At 42.9% G+C, this 23,949-nt stretch overlaps 1 protein-coding gene across 1 annotated transcript in view; it reads left to right on the forward strand.

Annotated features, from left to right (window-relative positions):
- Positions 1 to 868: 868 nt before the first annotated feature.
- brf1b (BRF1 general transcription factor IIIB subunit b) overlaps positions 869 to 23,949 on the forward strand; it is a gene marked incomplete at its 5' end in the record, with an annotated part of 71,385 nt that continues 48,304 nt past the window's right edge. Inside the window, 3 exons of the mRNA XM_080549326.1 lie at positions 869 to 1,052; positions 17,148 to 17,228; positions 18,818 to 18,991. Coding sequence (XP_080405452.1) covers positions 869 to 1,052; positions 17,148 to 17,228; positions 18,818 to 18,991 — 439 coding nt within the window. The remainder of the gene's footprint in view (positions 1,053 to 17,147; positions 17,229 to 18,817; positions 18,992 to 23,949) is intronic.

Below are 23,949 nucleotides of genomic sequence, written 5' to 3' on the forward strand. Positions count from 1 at the left end.
AGCTCCGTGTCACAGCGCGCGCGTCCTAAATAGTTGTGGAAGGAACCAAATACAATAATGGGATATAGATTTAGAAATAATCTTGAAAGCAATACAATACATGTTGCCATGAGCAACTAATTATGTTAGAAATAACTTTTAGTATAACAGTTTATCATAAAAGTTAATGGGAAACAAATACATTATGTTTACAAAATCCACAACAAGATTGATCCATGCTACCCTCAGAATATGGCATTTCGGTTTGGCCTATTACGTCAAACGTGTAGGCTCCTAAAGTCAAAACATTAGCTGTCTACCAAGTCCGATTGGGAATTGAGCATTTTAGGAAAATCATTAGGATTCAAAACCAAAGGACATTTTTTTGTCATTGTTTCTTATCCACATAATTGCAAGCAATGATTGTGAACATACATGTCCGACTTTTTTGGAATGAGAAACGAGCTTGCTACAAGCTAGCCAGCTGCTTTCGTGTTTCCCCCGCCGCATCTCTTTGTCGCCTGTTAGCTCGCTACTAACGTAAGTATCCAGAAGATAGCTAAACTGATGTTAACCTAAATGTCCCTAGTCATTTGTTCGTGTTGTGGTAAGGTTTTTATCGTTGTTTCACAATATGTTGCATACAACACAATATATAAATATAAATAGTATAGTATTATTACTAATACTGTAGCCACTGTACTAGTGCCGTGGGCGTGCCGTGTTGTGTTGTCAACATTACCACCACTGATGTTGTGTCCCTTTGACATTGGCATGGAAGCTCAGCCAGCCACCAGCAGATGATTATTAATCATTGATTATTGATTAACAGAGAACTATCGTATGACTTTATTGAAATAGGTTTATTTTGGGGCGGCACGAAGACACCATGACTTCCCGCGTGTGCAAGAACTGTGGTTGTTCGGACATCGATCTGGACCAGGCTCGCGGTAATGCCGTCTGCACCAGCTGTGGCTCTGTCCTGGAGGACAACATCATCGTGTCCGAGGTGCAGTTCGTGGAAGGCAGCGGAGGGATCTCGTCGGCTGTGGGACAGTTCGTCTCGGCAGACGGTGAGAGAGCATGCACATTAAATTGAACGGTGTATGAATAGAATGGAAACACCAACAGGGTGTAAGCTGTAGTAGGCTATTACAAAAAGAAACACCCATAAACTCATATCTAAATGTGGGATACTTAATTAAGACCCAAAGTCAAAATCCTTAAAATGAACAAGTGTACCATAAACATGTCCACCACGAATTGTGTAGCGCCCCTCTATAGAGTGATGGAGAAGCCTGTGAATGAAGCAAGACCTTTTATTCATAAACTTTTTACAGTCCAATGGAAGCATCCAGGCAGCAGCCTTCCCATAGAAATACACCATGCCATCAGAGCGTGATTCACATTTCCGCTCCAGAACAAGATGTACAATCCTGTTTATATAGAAATAAATTCTTACCAGTGGGGTTTGACAGCGGATGATGGTAAACATATTTAATGTAAAGTTATTTAACGATAGCCTGATTTGTGCATGATAGCAAATTGACATATTTCCATGTCGCATTTCCCCCCTTTGATGGTATATGACGCCATAGCTGTGGCACTTAAACCAAAATGTAACTAAAGTTCAGTTGCAAAGTTGTTGCCCTATATCAGTGCAGACTGGCAGGGGATGAGCACAGGTTGCTAGCCTACAGAACACTGTTATTCTATCATGAACTGGCCTGATAATGATTTGATTGATTGAGTGAAACTTAAGTTGTGAATGAATCGCAAGCGTCAATGCTTTTCTACAACACTGCTGATGACGTATCAGGGTCTTGAAGGGTTGTCCCATTTCATAGGGGAAGATTACAACCACTATGCCTTCGCTCCAAAGTGAGTGGCACTCCAAATTGAGCTGTAGGGGTAGGAAAGGGAAACGGGATTGGGCCTAGATCCAAGAGAATTGGATCGGTGTGAGCAATATTGTAAGCTCCATAATATAATGTTTCATAACATTTTACAGGTGGGTGGAATTTATCATTGTTTTCACTAGACCTGGGTATGTGTTTAAATATTTGTAGGTAAAATTGCAATCCAAATTGAGATTCCATTTGAAAACAGCCCAAAACAACTTCTATTTGATGTAATTAGGCCTAGGCTACTTAAAAGTAGGCTAAAGCAACTACATTAACCCAAATCTAATATTGCTGGCTCCAGGTCCATATAGGCCTACTGACTGCTTTCCATACAAGACTAGGTTAATACATTGGAGGTGAATGTGTACTCTTCCTTTCATATTTGACAACTTCATGAACAGGAATCCTGATAAACCATTTAATGTACTTAAATCAAGTTTATTAAGTACTTACTCCAAATCCACTGTTCTTATGGTTTGCATTAGACCACTAGATACATTCTCCCAAAATCACGGTTCTCCTTTCTACCTTGCCCATCTGTTTTAAATACTACAGTACCCACAATTACAGAGTCATAACCACATCCAGATGCAGTACACATGTACTATAGAAGTTAGTCTAGCTAGTAGCCGTCGTCATCGTCATGTCCTCCTCCTAACCAAGATAATGAAAAATTCCATTTCACTCAACAGTGCAAGAGGCAAGGTCATCAGCACAGAGCTGACACATGGTGCTCTCTGGGACCACAGGCAGGGCAGAGTGGGGTCAAAAATTAATTGAGTTATTTCATGATGGATTTGACACCTACTCCAGGAAGTAAACATAGGCTTTCTGTTAGCGATTTAGAGCCTCAGATCACCTAAATAATGCCATGTTTTGAGCGTATGCATGGTAGAATGATGGGACATAGAAATGGAAGTACCCCTTTAATAATCAGATTAAATCTGAATTCTGCTTCACCACTTCATTCATATGAACAAGAGGCTAGTATTATCAATAGTTCATACGTTTATTTCTTAACGTGTAGTAACATATAGGCCTCTTAGAACACTTTATAAATGCATCACTAAATGGTTTAAACATAATACAACTGCATTGATACAGGTTAATTCATCCTTATTGTGAAGTCTGCTTTAAGGTCAAATAAAATAAATAGGATACATTAAATATAAAGTTAAAATATGCATAGTGTTATGCTGCTGGCATGTGACTGGTCCCCATAGCCTACTGCTCGAGAAGCTCCTATTGAATAACACCATCTAACCTACTTTCCATGGAAACCACCACAAGGCAACAGGCCTCAAAAAGGCTTTCTAAAAAGGCTCCAGCACAAAATCTCAATTTGTATTTTATTACAACAGAAGATCTTGACATGTCACGGACAGTGGAAACAGTCATGAATATTGGCTAGAGGAACACAAGTCTTTAGAGGTTACCAGCTATGTTTGAGAGGTGTCCAGGAAAAGGTGCTCAGCTCACCTTTGACCTTTGTGGGCATGTTGACCTGGGACAGGTTGACCTGGGGGGAGAGTGAACATGCTTAGAAGACTTATTTCCTTTAGTTAAGTGTATCAATTCTGTTCACCAAGTACAAGTTATGGCAGGTTATCAAAGCCAACCAAACCAAAAGCCAACTAATTGGCAAGGTGTTTTTGCCTAACACTATACAAGAGCCTGGTTTTGACCTCTACCCCTCTGACAACATTTACAATTAAACAATATTAGGAGGGGCAACATTGTCTGGTTTCCGTGACCATAACACGTACATGCACCAACATGTAGAACAGTGAACTTGAGTAAAACATTCTGAAATACAACTAAGGAAGTTTACCCACCTCTCAAAATGCCTTCATGCACACTTGCCCCGTATCCGCCCAGGTCACTGCCTTTCATGGTGTTCGAATTCACTGCCAAGTTGTCAAAAGAACAGTTGTCATAAGGGTCCTGTCTCTCGATATGTCTCGCAATGACGACTCCAAGCTGAAGTGTGTCTTGTTCTTTTACTGTGGAGATTTCCTCATCGGAGGCCAAGTCTTTATATTCACTTCCAGTAGGAGTAAAGGGGTCAGGCTGGCCAAGAATGTTCTCTCCTTGAGATTTTTGTCTGAAATGGGTGGGGGGTTTCTCAACACTACTACTCTGCGCTATGGCAGGTTGTTTTTCCATAGATTTGGCTCTACTACTTTGAGTAGACCCATAGTTAGACAAGCCATACTCAGTTTGAAAACTGCTTGGATTGTATTGGGCTCTACTGCCTTGTTCAGCAGCATGATGGCCAATGGTAGGGTGGGATACTCCAGTTTGCTTTGAATCATACTGGCTTGGTGCAGGAAGTAATAAAAACCGTCTAGAGGCAGGTTTACTTTTCCTACCCTGTGAACCTTTACATGGCGTGGCTGGTTTTATGCTTTTGAGTTCAGAAGCTCCATGCCAGCTAGGAGTAGGTTTAACTCTTTGTGGTCTTCCATAATCATCAGTTTCTGATTTGATCATTTGCTGTTTAGAGGGCCCTGACTGGCTTGCATTTGGCACAACTCTGTGGCTTTGTAAACCTCCATACTGGCTAGTAGCTTGTTGGCCAATGTTACCTGGAAAAGAAGCAGACTTGATGGGAATAGGTTTAACTCTTATGGTCTGTGTCCCACTGTCCTGGCTAGAGACAGGTTTGATTTTGTGAGGAGCACCATACTGGTTAGGAACTGGCACAACTCTTTGTGAACCTCCGTACTGACTAGAAGTTTGTGGGTTTACGTTATTTGGAGGAGTAGACTGGCTGTGGGTAGATTCAACTCTTCTACTTTGGACATCTTCGTACAAGACCGGTGGAAGGCTGGCCTGTTGAGGATGTAACGAGATCTGTTGGAAAGGTCCAGTCTGACTTGGGGTAAGTTCACCTCTGCCGGTTTGTGCACTTTCACGTCTAGTTTCTGGTTGAATTCTGGTCTGCCAAGCAGGCTCTGACTGGCCAGAAGTCTCAACTCTGGGACTTTGTGAACCTCCATGCAGGCTAATGGATTCTTGATTGATGTTACCTTGAGAAAAAACAAGCTTGCTGTGAGTCGGCTTAACTCTGACGCTTAGTGGACCCTTTTCCTGGTTAATAGCTGGTTGGATTATGTCCTGTTGAGAAACACTTACTTTGGAGGGGATATGTTCAACCTTGCTGCTTTGCGAACCCTCAGTTTGGGAAGGTTGTGAGATGCTTGAGGAAGCTTGTGCATTACTGCTTTGTGAAAAGCTGTACTGGCCCATGGTAGGTTCAACTCTCAGAATGTGTGAACCACCAAATGGCCCAGAAGGTGGACCAGACTGGCTTGGGACAGGTTCACCTCTACCACGTTGTGGGCCCTCATATTGGCTAGGCCTTTGAAACAAATCATTCTGGTGAATAGCTACATGGCCAATGTTATATTCAACTGTACCACTTTGTAAAGCTTGATGTTGGCTGGAAGCAGATGTGATGCCAACACTGTGCTTACTAGGAGCTTGATTTACTGTGTGACTTTGTAAACCTCCATATTGGCTAGTAGCTTGTTGGCCAATGTTACCTGGAAAAAAAGCAGACTTAATGGGAATAGGTTTAACTCTTATGATCCGTGTACCACTGTCCTGGCTAGAGACAGGTTTAATCTTTTGAGAAGCACCATACTGTCTAGGAACTGGCACAGCTCTTTGTGAACCTCGATACTGACTAGTAGTTTGTGGGTTAACATTACTTGGAGTAGACTGGCTGTGGGTAGATTCAACACTTCCACTTTGGACATCTTCGTACAAGACCGGTGGAAGTCTGGCCTGTTGAGGATGTGACGACATGGTCTGTTGGAAAGGTCCAGTCTGACTTGGGGTAAGTTCACTTCTGCCGGTTTGTGCACTTTCACGTCTAGTTTCTGGTTGAATTCCGGTCTGCCAAGCAGGCTCTGACTGGTCAGAAGTCTCAACTCTGGGACTCTGTGAACCTCCATGCAGGCTAATGGATTCTTGATTGATGTTACCTTGAGAAAGAGCAAATTTTCTGCGAGTTGGTTTTTCTCTGACGCTTAGTAGACCCCTTGCCTGGTTAATAGCTGGTTGGATTATGTCCCGTTGAGCAACACTTACTTTGATGGGGATATGTTCAACCTTGCTGCTTTGCGAACCCTCAGTTTGGGAAGGTTGTGAGATGCTTGAGGAAGCTTGAGGAAATTTGAGAATGTGTGAACCACCAAATGGCCCAGAAGGTGGACCAGACTGGCTTGGGACAGGTTCACCTCTACCACGTTGTGGGCCCTCATATTGGCTAGGCCTTTGAAATAAATAATTCTGGTTAGTAGCTACTTGGCCAATGTTATCAACTGTACCACTTTGTAAAGCTTGACGTTGGCTGGAAGCAGATGTGATGCCAACGCTGTGCTTACTAGGAGCTTGATTTACTGTGTGGCTTTGTGAAATTCCATTGTGTCTTGTAGTTTGTTGGTTGATGTTACCTTGAGAGAGAGACTTGCTGAGAGTAGGTTTAACTCTGACACTTTGTGGACCCTTACCAACTTGGATTATTTTATTTTGAAAAAGACTATTCTTGATTGGGGTATGTTCAACTCTTCTGTTTTGTGAATCTTCATATTTGCTAGGAGCAGATTTGATTGCAGTGTTCAATGCACCCTGTGTGTTAGAAGTGGGTGGAATGTTGTGTGGTTGAGAGGCACCTTGCAGGCTAGTAGGTTTTTTTTGAGAACCACTACCGTTCTGTGTGCCCTCATACAGGTTAGAAGCTGGTTGGCCAGTACTGCCTTCCAAAGTGTTATACTTGGTAGTGACATACTTTTTCTCTCTGATGATTCCATGGTGGTAGGAGGCTGCATTGTTGGGTTGCATATCGTTTCTACGGTTAGGTTCAGTGACACTTCCAAGGTATGTGTTTTGGTAAGGACCATATGAACCAGAGAAGGATTTTACATTGCTTGGAGCACCATATTGGTTTTGAGCCTTGACATTTCCAGCTGTATGGTGTTCACTGCCAGACTTGACAAAGTGATGGGGTGCCGAATTGCCAACACTGCTTTGGGGAACTCCATACTGGCTGTAATGGCTTAAGCCAGAGATGGCAGTATATCCAGCATTGTGTGGTGTGCCACCACTTTGAATAGATGCATAATGACTTGGGGCAGGTTTGTTCACAGATTGGACTCTGGCATGGTGACTGGGGGAAGGTTTGTGTACTGTTGCAGAGTAACTAGGTCTGTCGCTTCCACCATTATATTTTGGCTCAGGTCTCGACTCAAGTTGTGCATTATGAAGACTTTGGCTGGGAAAGACTTGGCTGGATGATTGTGGGGCACTACTGCCTTGGAAACTGCTATAATAGCGTTGGATAGGAGGATTATGGTTGTTGCCTGCTAATGGAGATCCATAATTGGTCAGATGGCCACCAGTCTCTAATGCCTCATGATGGTTGGAAGCAGATCCATAATTACTTGGGGAAAGGTTGATGCTACCACTTTGGGCAGTGCCATAGCCTACTGGAGCAGATGGAGCACGAGTTGGAGAATCCTGGGTGACACTTCCATAGACATACCCATGTGCACCAATGGATGGTTGAATTTCCCCTCCTTGGACAGTAACAATGTTGCTGGATGCAGGCTTCAGATTACTTGGTGCAGGTCTGACTTGGTCTTGATCAGGTTTTGCACCGATAAGTTGCACACTGGCCATGTTGAGCGGCAGCTGCTGTGGACAGGGTTCAGGGATCCCACCATCTAAAGAGAGGGGAAATGGTTGACCACTTTCCTCAAAAGCAGCATAGAGTTTTTAACTAAATTAGTCATACCTGTGGTGTCTTTAATGGAACCAATGCCTGGCATCTCAGATTTGAATATCCTGTCAATGAACAGCCTGTTGACTGAGCTCATTGGATAGAAGCATCGCACTGTGAGTCTGTAGAGGGAAATGTCATTTTACATTAGAGCTGCCATTTAGTGGCATGGGCTGATAATATAACACATTTGCACAAAATGTGTAGTCAGGTATTTGAATAAGAGATTGTTGCAAATGTACACCACCATGCTGTTTATCTTGTGGTGCAGGGAATTAAGACTCCAAAAGTCCATTTGTCATAGTAAAACACTGTAACCTCACACCATAACCCCTTGCACACATTTACCAAATGTAGACCTTTTTCAAGTCTCAAAAAGGTCTGACCAAAACAGACACCATTTGTGCAGAGGTAATGGTGTGTGTGGGAATCTTTGTGTTGACAAGAAATGTTTATAATACTTAAAATGATTCGGCGTACACAATGTGTACCACATGTCGTTTACCATGTTTAGATCATTGTATGATGCAAAGATTACAGCATTGAAGGGCCAAACAGACACTCAGTTTCATAAACAAGTAAATAAGATTTCCTTACCTGAAGATAGAATCCCTGAACATTACAGGTGCACCATGAGGTATGAGCTCCCTATGAGATTGGATCTCATTTTCATACACTAGATGAGAGTCACCAACCTAAAACAGAACAAAAACTGCCATTACCCTTTGTATTGATGAAAGCTAGACGACAGGGTTTTTCCTGGCTCATACAAGGCCCTAAAGGCCATGGCAGTGTGTCTAGTTGGTCCTGGAGGGCAGCATTACCTATTCTTTGTCACTGACGCTAGAAGGGTCATCCAGATTTAAATAATTGTTTCTACAGTATTTAATGTAAACAAAGCAATAGGTCCCTATAGAAATTGCATTAGGCCATATTTTTGGGGGACTGAGAACGTATCATTTATGTTCTACATGCTATTTTTCATCATTACTAATATACATCTTTACTTAATCCCACCACTCAACCCATCTTACATTTCTCTTCATTTACTTGTGATACAGTGCCCTGCATAAGTAATGGAACAGTGAAACGTGTTTTCTTCTTTTGGCTCGACACCAAAAGTTGGGATTTTAAATCAAGCAATTACTGTGAGGTTAATGTAGAGATTCACAGCTTTTATTTGATGACATTTGTGTACAAATTGGTTTCACCATTCAGAAATTATGCAGCCTCCCTATTTCAAGGTACCTAAAAGTAATGGGACAACTGGTTTGAAAGTTTTTTCTGGCAAGTCAGGTGTAATCTGTCACATTTGTGCAGACATAAGTGCTGTCAATGCCTAGTAGCCTATTGATTCTAGGCTTTGCGTTTGCCCTCAGAGTCTGTCATTGGTGTCAACATGAGGACCAAAGCAGTCTCAATTAATGTCGAGGAAGCCTTTTTTTAGGCTGAAAAACTGATATAGCCGTAGGCTTGCTAAAATCAACAATTTGGAACATCATTAAAAATAAACTAGTGACAATCGCAAACAGACTGGTAGACCAAGATAGACTTCAACACTGGATGACCGTGAATGTGTCAGAGACATCAGCAGAATTAATCACCAGCAAACTACAGGCTTTACTGCAAGGTGCAAATCACTAGTCATCTTCAAAAAGCATGGTCACTTATAGTTTGCTAAAAAGTACCTTAAAGCCTGCAGAGGTCTGTTAAAAGGTACCAGAGTGATTGCAAGTGAACATTTACAATATCTGCCCACGATTAACAGAATACCACCTCATCTGTGACACATGGAGGGGATGTTAATGTTTTGGCATGTATAGCTGGCACTAGAACTGGCTCACTTATAATGTAACTGCTGACAGCAGCAGCAGAATGTATTCTGAAGTGTACAGAAACATCTTGTCTGCTCAAGTACAAGCATGGATGGCGCTCCATCATATGGAAAGACAATGACCCAAACATACTGCCATAGCAAACCATGAGTGCTTGATTTGGACATTTAAATCTGTCCCATCACTTTTAGTTAGCCTTCAACACGGACTACGCATAAAAAGTGTTGTGTCTATGAATGCTGAAACAAATACACTAATACAATAAAATAACAGCTCACACACTCTACTTTAACCTCACAGTAATTATTTGAACTTTGAGTGTACAGTAGAGCCATGTTTCACTGTCCCATTACTTCCACAGGGCAATATATTTTTACATTTTCAGACAGATCATAGACAAACATTTTTTTATTGTATTGATTATTGGTTGGCAGGTGATTGTGTCTAATGTTTAACTCGTTTCACCTTCAATTTGTTGCATTAAGTTACTCACTACGTACTGTGCTGTCATTGATCTCCCTGATGTTTAAACTACTGCACAAGATCAGTTTTGGGGCATTTTGTGATTCATAATCAAAATACCTGCCGTTGTGAAAGCCACATCCTCCTACTTCCCAAATGTTTTATTTACCTTTATTTGAGCATTTCTAGAGGTTTAAAATAACGAATAGAATTAAATCTGGAAACTAAGTAGATTTAAGAAATGTAAACTGTTATTTGTTACCGCACATTACCACCAATCTATTCACACAATTGAACAAATGTTTTCTTATGTGTATATTTTGATGTGATCAAAGTAGTTCCCTCTAACCAGCTTGTTAGAAAGCTTTATTGAACACCATAAAGTGGTTATGTCATGACAAACAAAGGCTTCAACCTGTTTCTTAGATGCCAGCTAGCCTTCGTTGTATGCATGTGTTCACCAGGACTCCTAACAGCTAGATACCTCTACGGCCAACTCAACTATAGCCAGTCAATTGGCTACCAGAGACAACTGTTTTAAAAATGTTTTAAAAGTTGACAGCCAAAAACTGTTCTCCGGTGGTAATCAGTAATGTTGAAAAACGTGTTAAAGCAATTGGGTAGAGCTTTCAAATTCCAAATTTGGTTTTCTTCTAAGACGGAAATCTAGGTGGTCTTAGATCTTACCATAATCCTGGTCCCGCACGAGTTAACGCTGAAGGCAAACAGAACTCTTGAAGCATCTGTTTCTTTGGGTTGACAGGTGCTGTCTATGAGCGAGGTACTGCGTGGGTCTACTGTTGGCCTGGTCCCTGTGGTGGTGGTGGTCACCACAGTCATGAGTCCATCAGGAGAACACACTATAAAAACAAAGTTCTGTTTAAAAGGATAATTCACTCTAACAGAAGTTTTGTATCGATCCAGTTCTGTGCATTAAGACATATCTACAAGCCTTAATTCCAAATGAATTAAGACATTAGACAGAGCCCATTTTACCAGTTTCGTTGGGATTGGGGACTGCAGATTCATAACAGAATCGATACGACAGCCTCATTCAAAACTAAAGCATGTGCATTATGGACGCTTACCTATAAGTTCATCCGTTTTGAAAAGACATCGCTTTGCTGTGGATTTCTGGATCTCCAAGGTCTTAGAATCTCTTGAAAGTATCTCAAATGTACCAATGAACTGGCTCAAGTTTATATCCTGAAAAACAAAACAAAAAGGCTTTGGTCCATAGCAGTGGTATACTGTTAAAGTGACGGACAATGTGCACCAAATCTAGTTGACCATTGTACATTGGATAACATACCTCATAAGTGTAGCCAACAGTGAACACTGGTACTTCCAAGGTCAAGCCCTGGCTCTCATTTCTCAAGATGTACCCTCTCTGCACTGCCAGTTCAGCTGTGAGGGGGACATGCCCGACACCCATCTCCCACAGGTGCCCCAGTCTTTGGTGGGGCATGGTGAAGATAATACCCACCTCTGTGCAGACCCCACTGAGCTCAGGGGGGACTTGGGTCAGGAGTAAAGAATTCAAGCAAGTTAAGGAGACGCTACAGGATGTGTGTAATGTATTTATGGAGGAATTGTGAAAAGGACAGACAAAGCTTTTAAGGATTGCTGAGTTTCAAATTGCTGTTTCTACTGCAGCTTGTTCACAAGAGAAAAATCCTTTAACCAGGAAATTGCTTCAGGAAACATTACAATGACTCTGCGGTCTTTTTGGGGAAGTAGGTGACCGATTTGATCACTGTGCATGTATCAGGCTATAGCTCCGTTTCGCGGTTTAAAAATGATTATCCTTCACCGGTCAACACTGAACAATTGAGCAAACATCAGTTGAACACCTCAGGTGTCAGATGTCTTACATGCATTGCTGAGCTGTGCCATGACAAAGGCTAGATGGTAGTAAGGGTCTTTCTGGGGCATGATGCTCAAAGTGTAGTTTATATCCAAGGAGTATTGGAGGAGCCCCTCACCTATGTACTTTGAAAAGAGAGAAACAAGTTGAAATTCACAAGTTGAAATTCATGTGAATATGGCTCCATAAATGTAACACATGTTTTGAAAGTTATTGGCCTCAAGTGATGTTACCGTCCTCTGCACAGCAGCGTCATCAAAGGGGACTCCGAGAGTGTAGCCATGGGTGCTGTTGGCGTTGACAACCTTCCTGATGACATAGCCGTGCTCAGCAGCCTCTGGTACTGAGAGCCGCTTCTCATTGAGCTTCAATCCCATCAGAGCCACGTCATGAGGGAAGTGTCCCAGGTACACAGTGAACACATGCTCTTCAACTACCGTCTCTGCAGAGGAAACGGAGGGCATGACATTATCAAATCATACAAACAGGATTAACAAGAATGTTAGGGTTGCCTCGCAGTAGCTCAGGCCAGTTCTCATGTCCTATTTTTGGCCCTACAACTGAATTGTGTTAGTTATGAGATAATAATGATAATAATAATAATAATAGGAGTGCAATGCATCGAAAGGATGGACATACGGTCAATGGTGAAGGGCTGTTGACACAGCAGTGGAGTATCAACAACTCTGAGAAGCCGGTGTCTGGTTTCCACAGTGCTGCCTTCACCATACACATGGGAGAATACGTGTTCATAGAACAGGGATATCACATACATCTCCATGTAGGTGTTGTTCATCACCAAGCTCTGTAATACAAGAGACTGTCTTAATACTTACTGCAGACCATTCCTGATGTGGAGAAATAATCTAGTTCAAATGTTGGTTGAAATTAAAGCCTTTCCATGTGCACGTCTCCAGGGGTGGTCATTCTGATCCACAGAGGGCAGGGTTGGCTTACAGCCCAGGACTAACACTGAGATTAATCAGATTGTGGACTATGATCAAGGCATAAAATTTACTTTTTGGTTTACCAGCCAAGGTGTCTTGTGGATGAGAATTCACCAGCCACTTAGATCTTTTAAGCCTACATTCAGGCAAAAAGCACATTAGCATTACTCCCTGCACAGAACGAAATACGCTTCATGCCTATCGCTGTCAAAATACTGTTACATATTTTCCCCTGCATGTTATCTCTTACAGTCTTGTGCAAGTTGAATTTTACTCAAATGCTTCATTGTAATACATTAGGTTGTATGTTGTAATTAAGAAGGCTCAGACTCTGGGGTTTGTTTGAAGGTCAGGAGAAGCGTGAGTGAGATGCACAGCAGTTAGTCAGCTGCAGGAGTGTTGTCAGAAAAGTTACATTTAACCATTTGGCAGACATGTTATCCTAAGCGACTTAGAAATTACAGGAACATACTCTCCCTGGGGTCATTTAGGGCTGAGTGCCTTACTCAAGGCACACTAGTGGTGGTGTTCCCAGGTGGGATTTGAACTCATGACCTTCTGAGTCCAACTCACTATCCACTAGGCCTCCACTGACCGAAGTTGTCAATCAACGGTGACCATAATTGCTGATCACACCAGTTTAGTTTTAAAATTGAAGCATACTTTTGTTGCCTACCCGCCAAAGGGGCTTTTAAAAATTATAAATCTACCCGCATTTTGTGTGTGTTAATTTTTTGCCCTGACGATGATTGGTTAGATCATGTGTGTTAGCTAGAACAACATGCATACATAACGATCCTCATAGATTTTGAGACCTCTGCTTTACACAAATCGGCTGGATCCCATGGATAGTCTCTAGGACTAAGTGTACAGAGTCTTACCCTTCTGTAACCTCCCTCAGCACCGAAGGGAACTCCCATCTGCACGATGGGGCCCCTGAGCACCAGTGTGTAGCCCCTGGCCCTCGTGGTGCCCATGTCCAGAAGTTGGCTCTCCACACCCATACTGATGCGCTTGCTTTCGAAGCCAGCGCTGCTATGCATCAACGGGGTCATGACCCTTGGGGTGTCCCACAGGAGCCTGGACCCCTCAAACGAGCCAGAATCTTAGATAAAGTGCAGTGGAAATATATTTGCATGGTACACAAGCCTTTCCATCATATCACTTATAAGGGCATCAAATGATTATCTAGAAATACATTCATGCACAATTATGTTGAGTAGTGATCAATCTAGAGCATTTTGGGGCATCTTAGCATGTCAAAACATTTGCATGGGGTTGGCATGATGACGGTATCAAACTCGAGTACCGTTTGTGGCCATGCAAGTATTAGGGGAAAGAGTTGTCTAATGACAGGTCAATTCAACACTTACTTATTGTGCAGGCCATAGATAGGTCAATCATGATGACCATCAATTTCTGCCTGAAGAACATTGTCCCATGAATGATCTCCACTGCAACACCATCTACCTGAAACAATGAAAGTGTAAGAGTAGTCAATCCAGTGATGGGCTAAAATTACTTTAAATCGGTCTCAGTAGTAATGTCTTCCTTTCCTTATCTCCTTTGAATAATCTGCACTGAGCTGAAACCAGTAAAACAGCTAAGAGCAAGCTTTCCCTTGATGCATTGTTTTCAGATCAGTGCAGATGAACAAACGAGACAAGGGGAAGTCAGTAAGACAGACACTTGGCATTTCTTGGAATATGAGGTTTTTACCATTATGGCCTCTGAGTGGGGCTGTCTGTAGGCTGTGCGAAAGACCACCCTATTTTGAGTGGCCCTTAGCATATACCCTAGTCCATGGGCCTCACTGATGGACATGGCAGCCATTTTCTCCTTATCCTGCAGGAACATAATCTGCCAGGCAGAATTGGCTTTTTTCTGGGCCTAGAGAACATGGATTCAATACACACAAAAAAGTGAATCTCTTTTTCCCTTACAGTATCTCAACGTAAAGATGAGGGGCACCACTAAAGAAGTGGGACGACAAGAATGTGTAGGCTATCAGTAGCGTTCCTTACCACAGTGAGGGCAGCCCTCCACTCTGCTTTAGAGGTTCCCTCCGAGGGGGCACAAGGTACGTCCCTGGACACAGTCACCTACGGGAGGGAGAAGCATCTTAACCAATCTAATTTGACTATAGGACATGTTTACCTTGGATGCAGACTGAAATCAACCTCCCTTTCTCCCCTCAGTGCAACATCTTTCCAACTTTGGTCCTGGAGGCCCAAGAGTTGATCCTTTCAATCGAAAAAATGTATTCCGATTTTTTTTTAACTACAATAAAAAAATAAAAAAAATATGTCAAACCAGCTATGATGCCCATACTTAGGCCCTGGTTTTCTACCAGGCCCTGGTTCCCTAAAACAACGTTTTGACTAGTTTCTATCCATCTATGCTCAGTTGGACTGACTTCCAGAATGCACAATGGGTCTCCAAGACCAGAATTTGAAATGTCCGCCATACTTCACCTCCATGTAGTCCTCTTCACAGATGACCTCCCGTTGGGACCAAGACAGTGGCAGTGAACAGGTCTGAGACATAGGGTAGCTGGTCTGTCGCCCGTCAGCAGCAGTGATGATGATGTTCAATTTAAAGGCAAAAACCTCATCGTTCTAGAACAGCATGAACATTTCAGTTTTAAACAACAGCAAGAGAACACAGTAAAGGTCTCCGAACACTAGTCTTAGAGAGCTATTTGGTGTTGAGACATTCATTCCAGCCCCAACACAAACACAATTAAATTTATTGCAGCCAAGGCCAAAGTGAATTAATTGAAACCGGTGTTAAGTGCTGGTCTGGAATGAAAACATGCACCCTCTAGTAGCTTTCCAGAACCAGAGTTGTTAAATCTGTCTCAGAGGGTGTGACTCTTCAGTCTTCAGTCAAGATTTGTAAAGGAGTTTTTTACATGTATTCTGAAGTCTGAAATGAGATTGGAATGACTAAGGAAAGGCTTGAGGTTCCATGACGTCCATCATGAGACGTACCTGGTTCTCCGTGTGGCAGGAGAAGTAGGAGGCTCTGAAGGTGGTATTGCCGTCCATCCTAAAGGTGCTGATGGTGTAACCACATTGTGCTGCATACTGTCCATGGATGTGGTGCACACCAGCGCCATCTGTGGAGATACTTATTTTACACTACGAACTGTGCTCCTGATGTGATATGACTGTACTGATGCTATTGGTCACAGCTAATGCTGAGGAGGATATACCACATAAAGGACCATCTGTGCTACCACCCACCTACAGCCTCGAACTGGAGTGCAATTCCTGTAAAACCGACATGCACCCACAGGTATCGGTCCCGGCATTCTGACTGCATTTGGACTCCTGGAAGAGTTGATCAAAGTATTATTGACAACTAACATCTTGAAAACAGGCTGATATGACCACTGCATTGGTTCATGTGCATGAAAGTTGAGGGCAATATGGTACAATGCTTACACTTTCAATTATACAGAGTGTCGTATTAGACTAACTTGGGCTCATGATCAGCAATGAACATAATCACACCCTCTGGTTTACTCACCATTTACACTTCCAACAAGCTCCATGCAAAACAATGCAAGTCTGGGGGTTAAAAGAAAGTTGACATAGAAAACGAATGGAGAACCAAACCACATAAATGTAAAATAATTTAAGTAGGCCTATATCTGAATAAGGGAAATGAAACGTACCCGATACAAATGCCATGACTTGTAGCCATCATTTGGCTGTATAGTTATTTGCTTGACAAAATAAAGTAAGCTAATCAGCCAGCAGTAAAATGATAGAAACAGTAAGCCAAGCACTTGTTGCTTAGACAACACCTGTCTTTGCTGACCTGACGTGACGCAATAGTGACAGACACAGGTGGACTAATCACCACAGACAGGTTGTCATAGAAACAGCCCATGAGACATAATTAAACCAAGGTGCTACTGATTCAGCCTGATTGCACTTGAACCTTTGAGAACCGTGGCACTATGAATGTGACTTACTCAGCTTTGCAATGTATGCATACACAAATTGGGACATTTGGTGCTTGAGATTCATACAGCACAGATTGTCCAAGGTACATCATTTGATGTTTTCATGGAAAGAAAAGATATAAGGGATTGTTGTCCCACAGTCCCAAATTGACCAGCAGAGGGAAGCATGCTCTTATGTACAGTAGCTACAGCTGTTTTTGTGATGTCAAACCACTAGATGGTGATGTTCTTTGATTCATGTCACTGAATCCTCATGACAGTGAGGTTTATTTATTTATTTCATTTTTGGTAGCATCACACTCTTGAATACCCCTTTATCATATTAGAACATTTAGGCTATTAATGTTTGTCTTTTTGGCAATGATGTAGTGTTGGTTTTCCCTCCACAGGTCCTGTGAAGGCCCCTGTCCTGGGAACGGGGTTCCACACCAGCCTGGGAAAGGAGTCCCGTGCTCAGACGCTACAGAACGGTGAGTCCTCCACCGCCCTCTCTCATCCCTCCATCATCCCTCTCAACCACCCTTCATCATCCCTCCATCATCCCTCTCAACCATCCTCCATCATCCCTCTCAACCACCCCTCTCATCCACCCTCCATCATCCCTCTCAACCACCCTCCATCATCCCTCTCAACCACCCTCCATCATCCCTCTCAACCACCCTCCATCATCCCTCTCAACCACCCTCCATCATCCCTCTCAACCACCCTTCATCATTATACTCTTTTTCAACAAGTTAATATAGGAGATTATATGACTGCAACAGAAGAGACAGAGGGCTGTTGACAGTATTGATATTCATATTGGAACTGCAACAGACATGCAGTAGCGCCGATAATACTATAGTATTACAGTAACGCTAAATGTATCTGTGGATTAGAATGGTCGTATTAGCCTGGGCTTCACTTTACACACACTGCTCAGCTACAACAGCTTTATGGTCTGAGCAAGTTAGCTGCTGGGTGCTAATCAAAGTAACACAACATTGCCAAGCAAAGGAATTCTTGCAGTTTGACCATTTATTCTTCACACATGTATCATTAAACTAATACTGTAAACGTTAATGTGGATCCTGCAGCCGTGGGCGGAGATACTCAGAGGGGGGCGGTATAATTCTAATGAGACCCCACTTTATGTAGGATGGGGCGGCAAATCTGAATGGCTTGTTGAATCACATATTTTCTGAAATAGGCAGCCCACTAAAAACTGACTGGGTTGTTTTATTTCACAGTTTGTGTTAGTAGACCCATCAGAGACCCAAATGTATGTGCACAATCACTGAAAAAGTGAGTTTTTTATAATATGGGAGCCAAATGTGTTCTGCCTCTCAGGGACTATGATCCTTATTCCCTATCTTGTGTGTGTGTGTGTGTGTGTGTGTGTGTGTGTGTGTGTGTGTGTGTGTGTGTGTGTGTGTGTGTGTGTGTGTGTGTGTGTGTGTGTGTGTGTGTGTGTGTGTGTGTGTGTGTGTGTGTGTGTGTGTGTGTGTGTGTGTGTGTGTGTGTGTGTGTGTGTGTGTGTGTGTGTGTGTGTGTGTGTGTGTGTGTGTGTGTGTGCGTGCGTGCATGCATGGAGTTAGAAAGGGGTGGGTAGAGTGGAGGAGAGACCGTGCACACTCACTCACTCACTCCCTCACTCAAACACACACACTCACACACACAGCAGTTAATATCAAAATAAAGGAATTATGCTCTTAAAAGCATTTGAGATTATTTCAGGGGATGGTTGGCTGGTAGACGACAAACAGCCTTTACTCCAACTCCAACACAACCCAAATCAACCTGTCAAGTCTAAACACACACACACACACACGTACACGCAGGCAGCATCAGTACATCATGTATCATGTACACACAAACAACACTCTTGCTCATACACTCGCGTGTCTATGCTAATTCAGTGTTTTTTCCCCCCAATGTGTCTGTTTACCCTAACCTGTGTGTGTGTTTACTCTAACCTGTGTGTGTTTATCCTAATGTCTTAGAGAGCTATTTGGTGTTGAGACATTCATTCCAGCCCCAACACACAAACACAATTACATTTGTGTGTGTTTGTCTCCAGGGAAACGGCAGATCCACAACCTGGGAAGCCAACTACAGCTCAATCAGCACTGCCTGGACACGGCCTTCAACTTCTTCAAGATGGTGGTGAGCAAACACCTGACGCGCGGCCGCAAGATGGCTCACGTCATCGCTGCCTGCCTCTACCTGGTGTGCCGGACGGAGGGCACGCCCCGTATCCTTATGACACCACCTGTGTGTGTGTGTGTGTGTGTGTGTGTGTGTGTGTGTGTGTGTGTGTGTGTGTGTGTGCGCGCACTGTATCATCATTCCAATCAGATCCCTCGATGCCTCTTCTCTCCATGCACAGAGTAGGTGTTGTGTATTTAGCTACAGTATTTTGTCTTCATGGGGTAGACCTTGATCTACATAGAGCAGTCAGTGCGTGCATGCGTAAGTGAGTGAACTAAAGGTAAATGGCAAGAATTATGTTAAAACCAATCACTCACAAGCACTCGATGGGAATATTTGAAATAACATTTTAAAAATGTTTTGCCAAAAGACCAGCAAATTAATGATCATTCTAATGTACTGTCCCTTACTGTCCCTCTTCATTTCAAGCCTGCAAACTGCGACACTTTAAATGAATGTGCAATAACACTATGTGCAATATGACAACCCTAGGGTACATAAGGTTGCAGAGAAATAGGAAATGTTAGAATAGGTATAGCATAGCATAGAGTACAGCACAGTGTTTTATCTGTACAGTATAGTATAGTGGATAGTGTACATAGCCTTTATTTATGTAAACCAGCTCCTTTCCCTTCTTGTTTTTTTTCTTTTTTTTTCTTTCCTAGCACCAGGGGAGCCACCCCTCCCAAATTTTGTTGTTTGGTACCTGTACTATAGCAATGACAATAAAGACCATTCATTCATTCATTCATTCATTCATTCATTCATTCATTACGTAACTCACTAAAGAGGTGAGGGAAAATAAATAATTTAAGTATTACATTTCTTTAAATTCTTGTATTGATGAACGTTCTTAGTTTATAAAAACTGATCGATGTCGAGGACCACAGGCTTTTGACCCCTTGGCCTGTATCTGAGAAATGTTATCGTACTGAGCAGTGTCTTTCACATACAATACATTTCCATCTGAAGTGATGTGAACAGTTCACCTTGTCAGCACTCCTTGGCTGGGTACGGAAGCATACAATAGGGGATCTAGGCCTACATCTCTGCCCATCCCTCTCATGTTCCTGTACTGTGCTCCAGGGTAGCACAAATATCAGTATCAGGTCAGGTTCACAATGAAATGATACTCCAACTCTTGAATTTGGCTTTGCAATATGCAAGCGGTCACATTGTGGAATTTTGATAATAAAACTGATTAATGAGGATAGCCACAGGATTTTGCCAATCAGCAGTATCACGGTTGTTTAGGCCTCAACAGTGTATTTTGCATACATTTACATTTTTGGCATTTAGCAGATGCCTTATTCCAAAGCAACTTACAGCAAATACATTTGACTAAGTAAGTGAATCATCTATCCATCAGTCCTAGCAGGAAAAAAATGTATGCTCAGGCCAGGGGCAATTGGCAGTTGTCGTGCTAGAAGAAGGAGGATTTTTTGGGGGGTGTGACACAGGAGAAACAGTACAGGAGGGTAGTAGATGTCTCAGGAGAAACAGTACAGGAGGGTAGTAGATGTCTCAGGAGAAACAGTACAGGGGGGTAGTAGATGTATCAGGAGAAACAGTACAAGGGGGGTAGTATATGTCTCAGGAGAAACAGTACAGGGGGATAGTAGATGTCTCAGTAGGGACAGTACAGGGGGGTAGTAGATGTCTCAGGAGAAACAGTACAGGGGGGTAGTAGATGTCTCAGGAGAAACAATACAGGGGGTAGTAGATGTCTCAGGAGAAACAGTACAGGGTGGTAGTAGATGTCTCAGGAGAAACAGTACAGAGGGGTAGTAGATGTCTCAGGAGAAACAGTACAGGGTGGTAGTAGATGTCTCAGGAGACACAGTACAGGGGGGTAGTAGATGTCTCAGGAGAAACAGTACAGGGGGGTAATAGATGTCTCAGGAGAAACAGTACAGGGGGGTAGTAGATGTCTCAGGAGAAACAGTACAGGGGGGTAATAGATGTCTCGGAAGAAACAGTACAGGGGGGTAGTAGATGTCTCAGGAGAAACAGTATATGGGGAGTAGTAGATGTCTCAGGAGAAACAGTACTGGAGGGTAGTATATGTCTCAGGAGAAACAGTATAGGGGAGTAGTAGATGTTTCAGGAGAAACAGTACTGGAGGGTAGTATATGTCTCAGGAGGGACAGTTAAGGTGTAGCCTGAAGAGATGGGTCTTCAGTTCTGACAGCTGTGTGAAGCTTGTTCCACCAACGGGGAGCCAGTATAATGTACAATACATTACATTTTACATTTTATATACATTTTTTAAAATACATTTTAAATAATGTGAACAATTCACCTTGTCAACACTTCCTGGGTACAAGAGCAAACTATAATAGACAGGCAGTTTTGGTTGAGGTAGCTGTGTGTATGTTGGTGTGGGACAACGCATGCAAGGGCGTTCCTCTGTTCCCTTCGGGGTTGGGTTGGGTTGGGCCTGTACAAGTAGGATGTTTTCACGCTTGGTGCCTTTCAGGCAATTTCTTTGAACTTGGTTCGCACACATTTTCATGCTCATGCACGTGAATGCCCCAAATGAAATGACTGAACCAAACTATGGGTATTTTCACGCATGGTCCCTTTCAGACAATGTTTGTGAACTCAGAGCGGTTCACCCAAATTGTCAGGATATTTTCACATGTAGTCCTTTTTAAAATAATTGAACTCAGTCATCTTTAAGTGACCCAAGAGGTGAAAGAAAAGTACAAGAACTCACACTGTGTTTGTCTTTGAATGAGAACTTCATTAGTTTTCTTGCTGGTCCATTTCAGCAGACGTCTCAGTCCACTTTGCTTTCATGGCACCATCTTTTATTAGAACTCAGGTCAATGAACTGCTTTGCACCATGGGTAATTGCACATTGAACAGAACCCAGACCTAAACTGAGATGGTCTCGGTTTGGTTCTCTTCTGAGGGGTCTAGAACATTCATATTTGCATTCACACGTTGGTGAGTTCACAACAATTGGCTGAAAGGGACCAAGTGTGAAAGTACCATTAAAGAGGACTACCGGTATATGTTAAAATTAACCATTAGACAACTGTTGAAGGGAAGTTTGTATTCTCCACACAGTCCATTGCGTTACATTGATACGGTTTGCTCAAAGGTATTTACAGTTGGTTCACATGGCTTTGTCCAAGTAACGTATGACTTTGATTCTCATATTCAAGAAAGCTCGAGAGCTACCAATTTTTTTGCCTTTGATTTTATGAATGACAGACTTGATGACACTACATGATCAGCTTCCAAAAACACATTATCCTTCTCTTCTCTCCTCTCCTCTCCTCTCCTTTCTGAGAGGCTTGACACCACATGCTCTCCTCTCCTCTCCCCTTTCTGGCGGTAGACATGGGGAAGTAATAGTTAATAAACACGATTTAGTCTACCAAATTAACTATTCATCATCTGGAATTCTGATATTAACATGAAATACATGTACCGGTATATTTAACATGCTAGTGAGAGGGTTGACACTGCATATTGTCCCCCAGAACTGTAGTTTGGAGTGTATCCAGACAAGTTTACCATGATTGAGTCAGCCAGGTGTTCAGCCAGGTGTTCAGCCAGTGAGCTGTGTTATATATTTTGATTAGGTGAAGTTCATGTCACAGAACTTGGATTCAGGTATGCTGAGCCAAACAAGGAAGCTGACTTCTGTGCAGCTATGCAGATGATGGTGTATTTTCCATTATCAACAAGGTTCCAAACATTAGGGTTAGAGTGATGCGATGACTGTCATTTTGTTTTTTATCTTATGTTATTTCCAGCTCTCTCAGCAGTCTCTGTCCTATCGTGCTGATACCTTGCCGTGGTGGGGCAGCTTGTGTGCTTCTATGACTCTGAGAGCTATACCGGCCGGGGTTTACACCCCTGGCAGGTTCAACCAAGCCGGGCAGGTTTCAGAGGAGGGGCCAGACGAAAAGCAGCACCTGGTCCTCCAGGTTGGGGGTTGGGCGTGGGGCCAACAACCCCATCCCGTAAAAAACAATCCGTTACAAAAACGTTGACGACAGAACAGACCTCAGCCCTGGAAGAAGAAGGATGCTCAATGAGAGGAAACATGACGCTGTGTGATGAAAGCTGTCAAGTCACAGAAGTCACAGAGCCGAAACCCCTTCTGTCAACCAGAGACATATGGAACCCCCAAGGCAAAAGGAAGAGTGGCCGGCCCAAGAACACCTGGCGCAGGGACTTGGAGACAGACATTACACAGAGTGGACTAACATGGAAACAGCTGGAAAGCAAAGCACAGGACAGAGGACCCTGGCAAACTGTTGTCGACGGCCTATGCTCCTCCAAAAGGAGCGATAGGCGTAAGTAAGTAAGTCTCAGCAGTCTCTAGCAGCCACATCAAAAGCGTAATGTTTCTGACACTCCAGATTTGTCCACCTCCATGAAGGGATTGCTGATGAATGCCACACAGGGCTCCAGTTTATCAAAGTCACTGAACCGCTCTTCAAACTCCGGACCAAGCCTGGTGAAGAGATCTATGTAGGCTACTTTTGGCTGTCCAGGGACACAAGTGCTGCTTCATTTTCCTGTAACATTTTTTGCAGAGAGGGAAAGTGCTGCATCTTTTCCCCATGGATGTGCTGCAGGAAGAGGGCCAGCTTTGCTTTGAAGGCATTCACAGAACTGATCATATCAGTGATGGATTTGCATTTTTCCTGCAATTCAGTGTTCAGCGTGTTGAGTTTCTCTGTGATGTCCGTCAGGAATGCCAGGTTCAGCTGCCATGCTGTGTTTGATAATAAGGTTGTGTCCCCACCTCATCTTTCAAAAAAAAGAGTTTCAATGTCCTATGCTCCTTGGTCTTTACTACTATGGAATTAATTATCTTTATGACAGGGGTCATCAGATAGTCAAATACAGTGATCGCTCACAAAACACAAAACAAGGGAAATTAGAATTTGCTTTGCAATCGCTATGAAACCTGTACGGTGCATGCCTGCATCATAGCTGGTGCTCCGTCAGTGGTCACTGACACACGTTTATTCA

Source organism: Nansenia antarctica (genome assembly GCF_963989245.1).
Source record: "Nansenia antarctica genome assembly, chromosome: 1".
NCBI classification, from domain to species: domain Eukaryota; kingdom Metazoa; phylum Chordata; class Actinopteri; order Argentiniformes; family Microstomatidae; genus Nansenia; species Nansenia antarctica.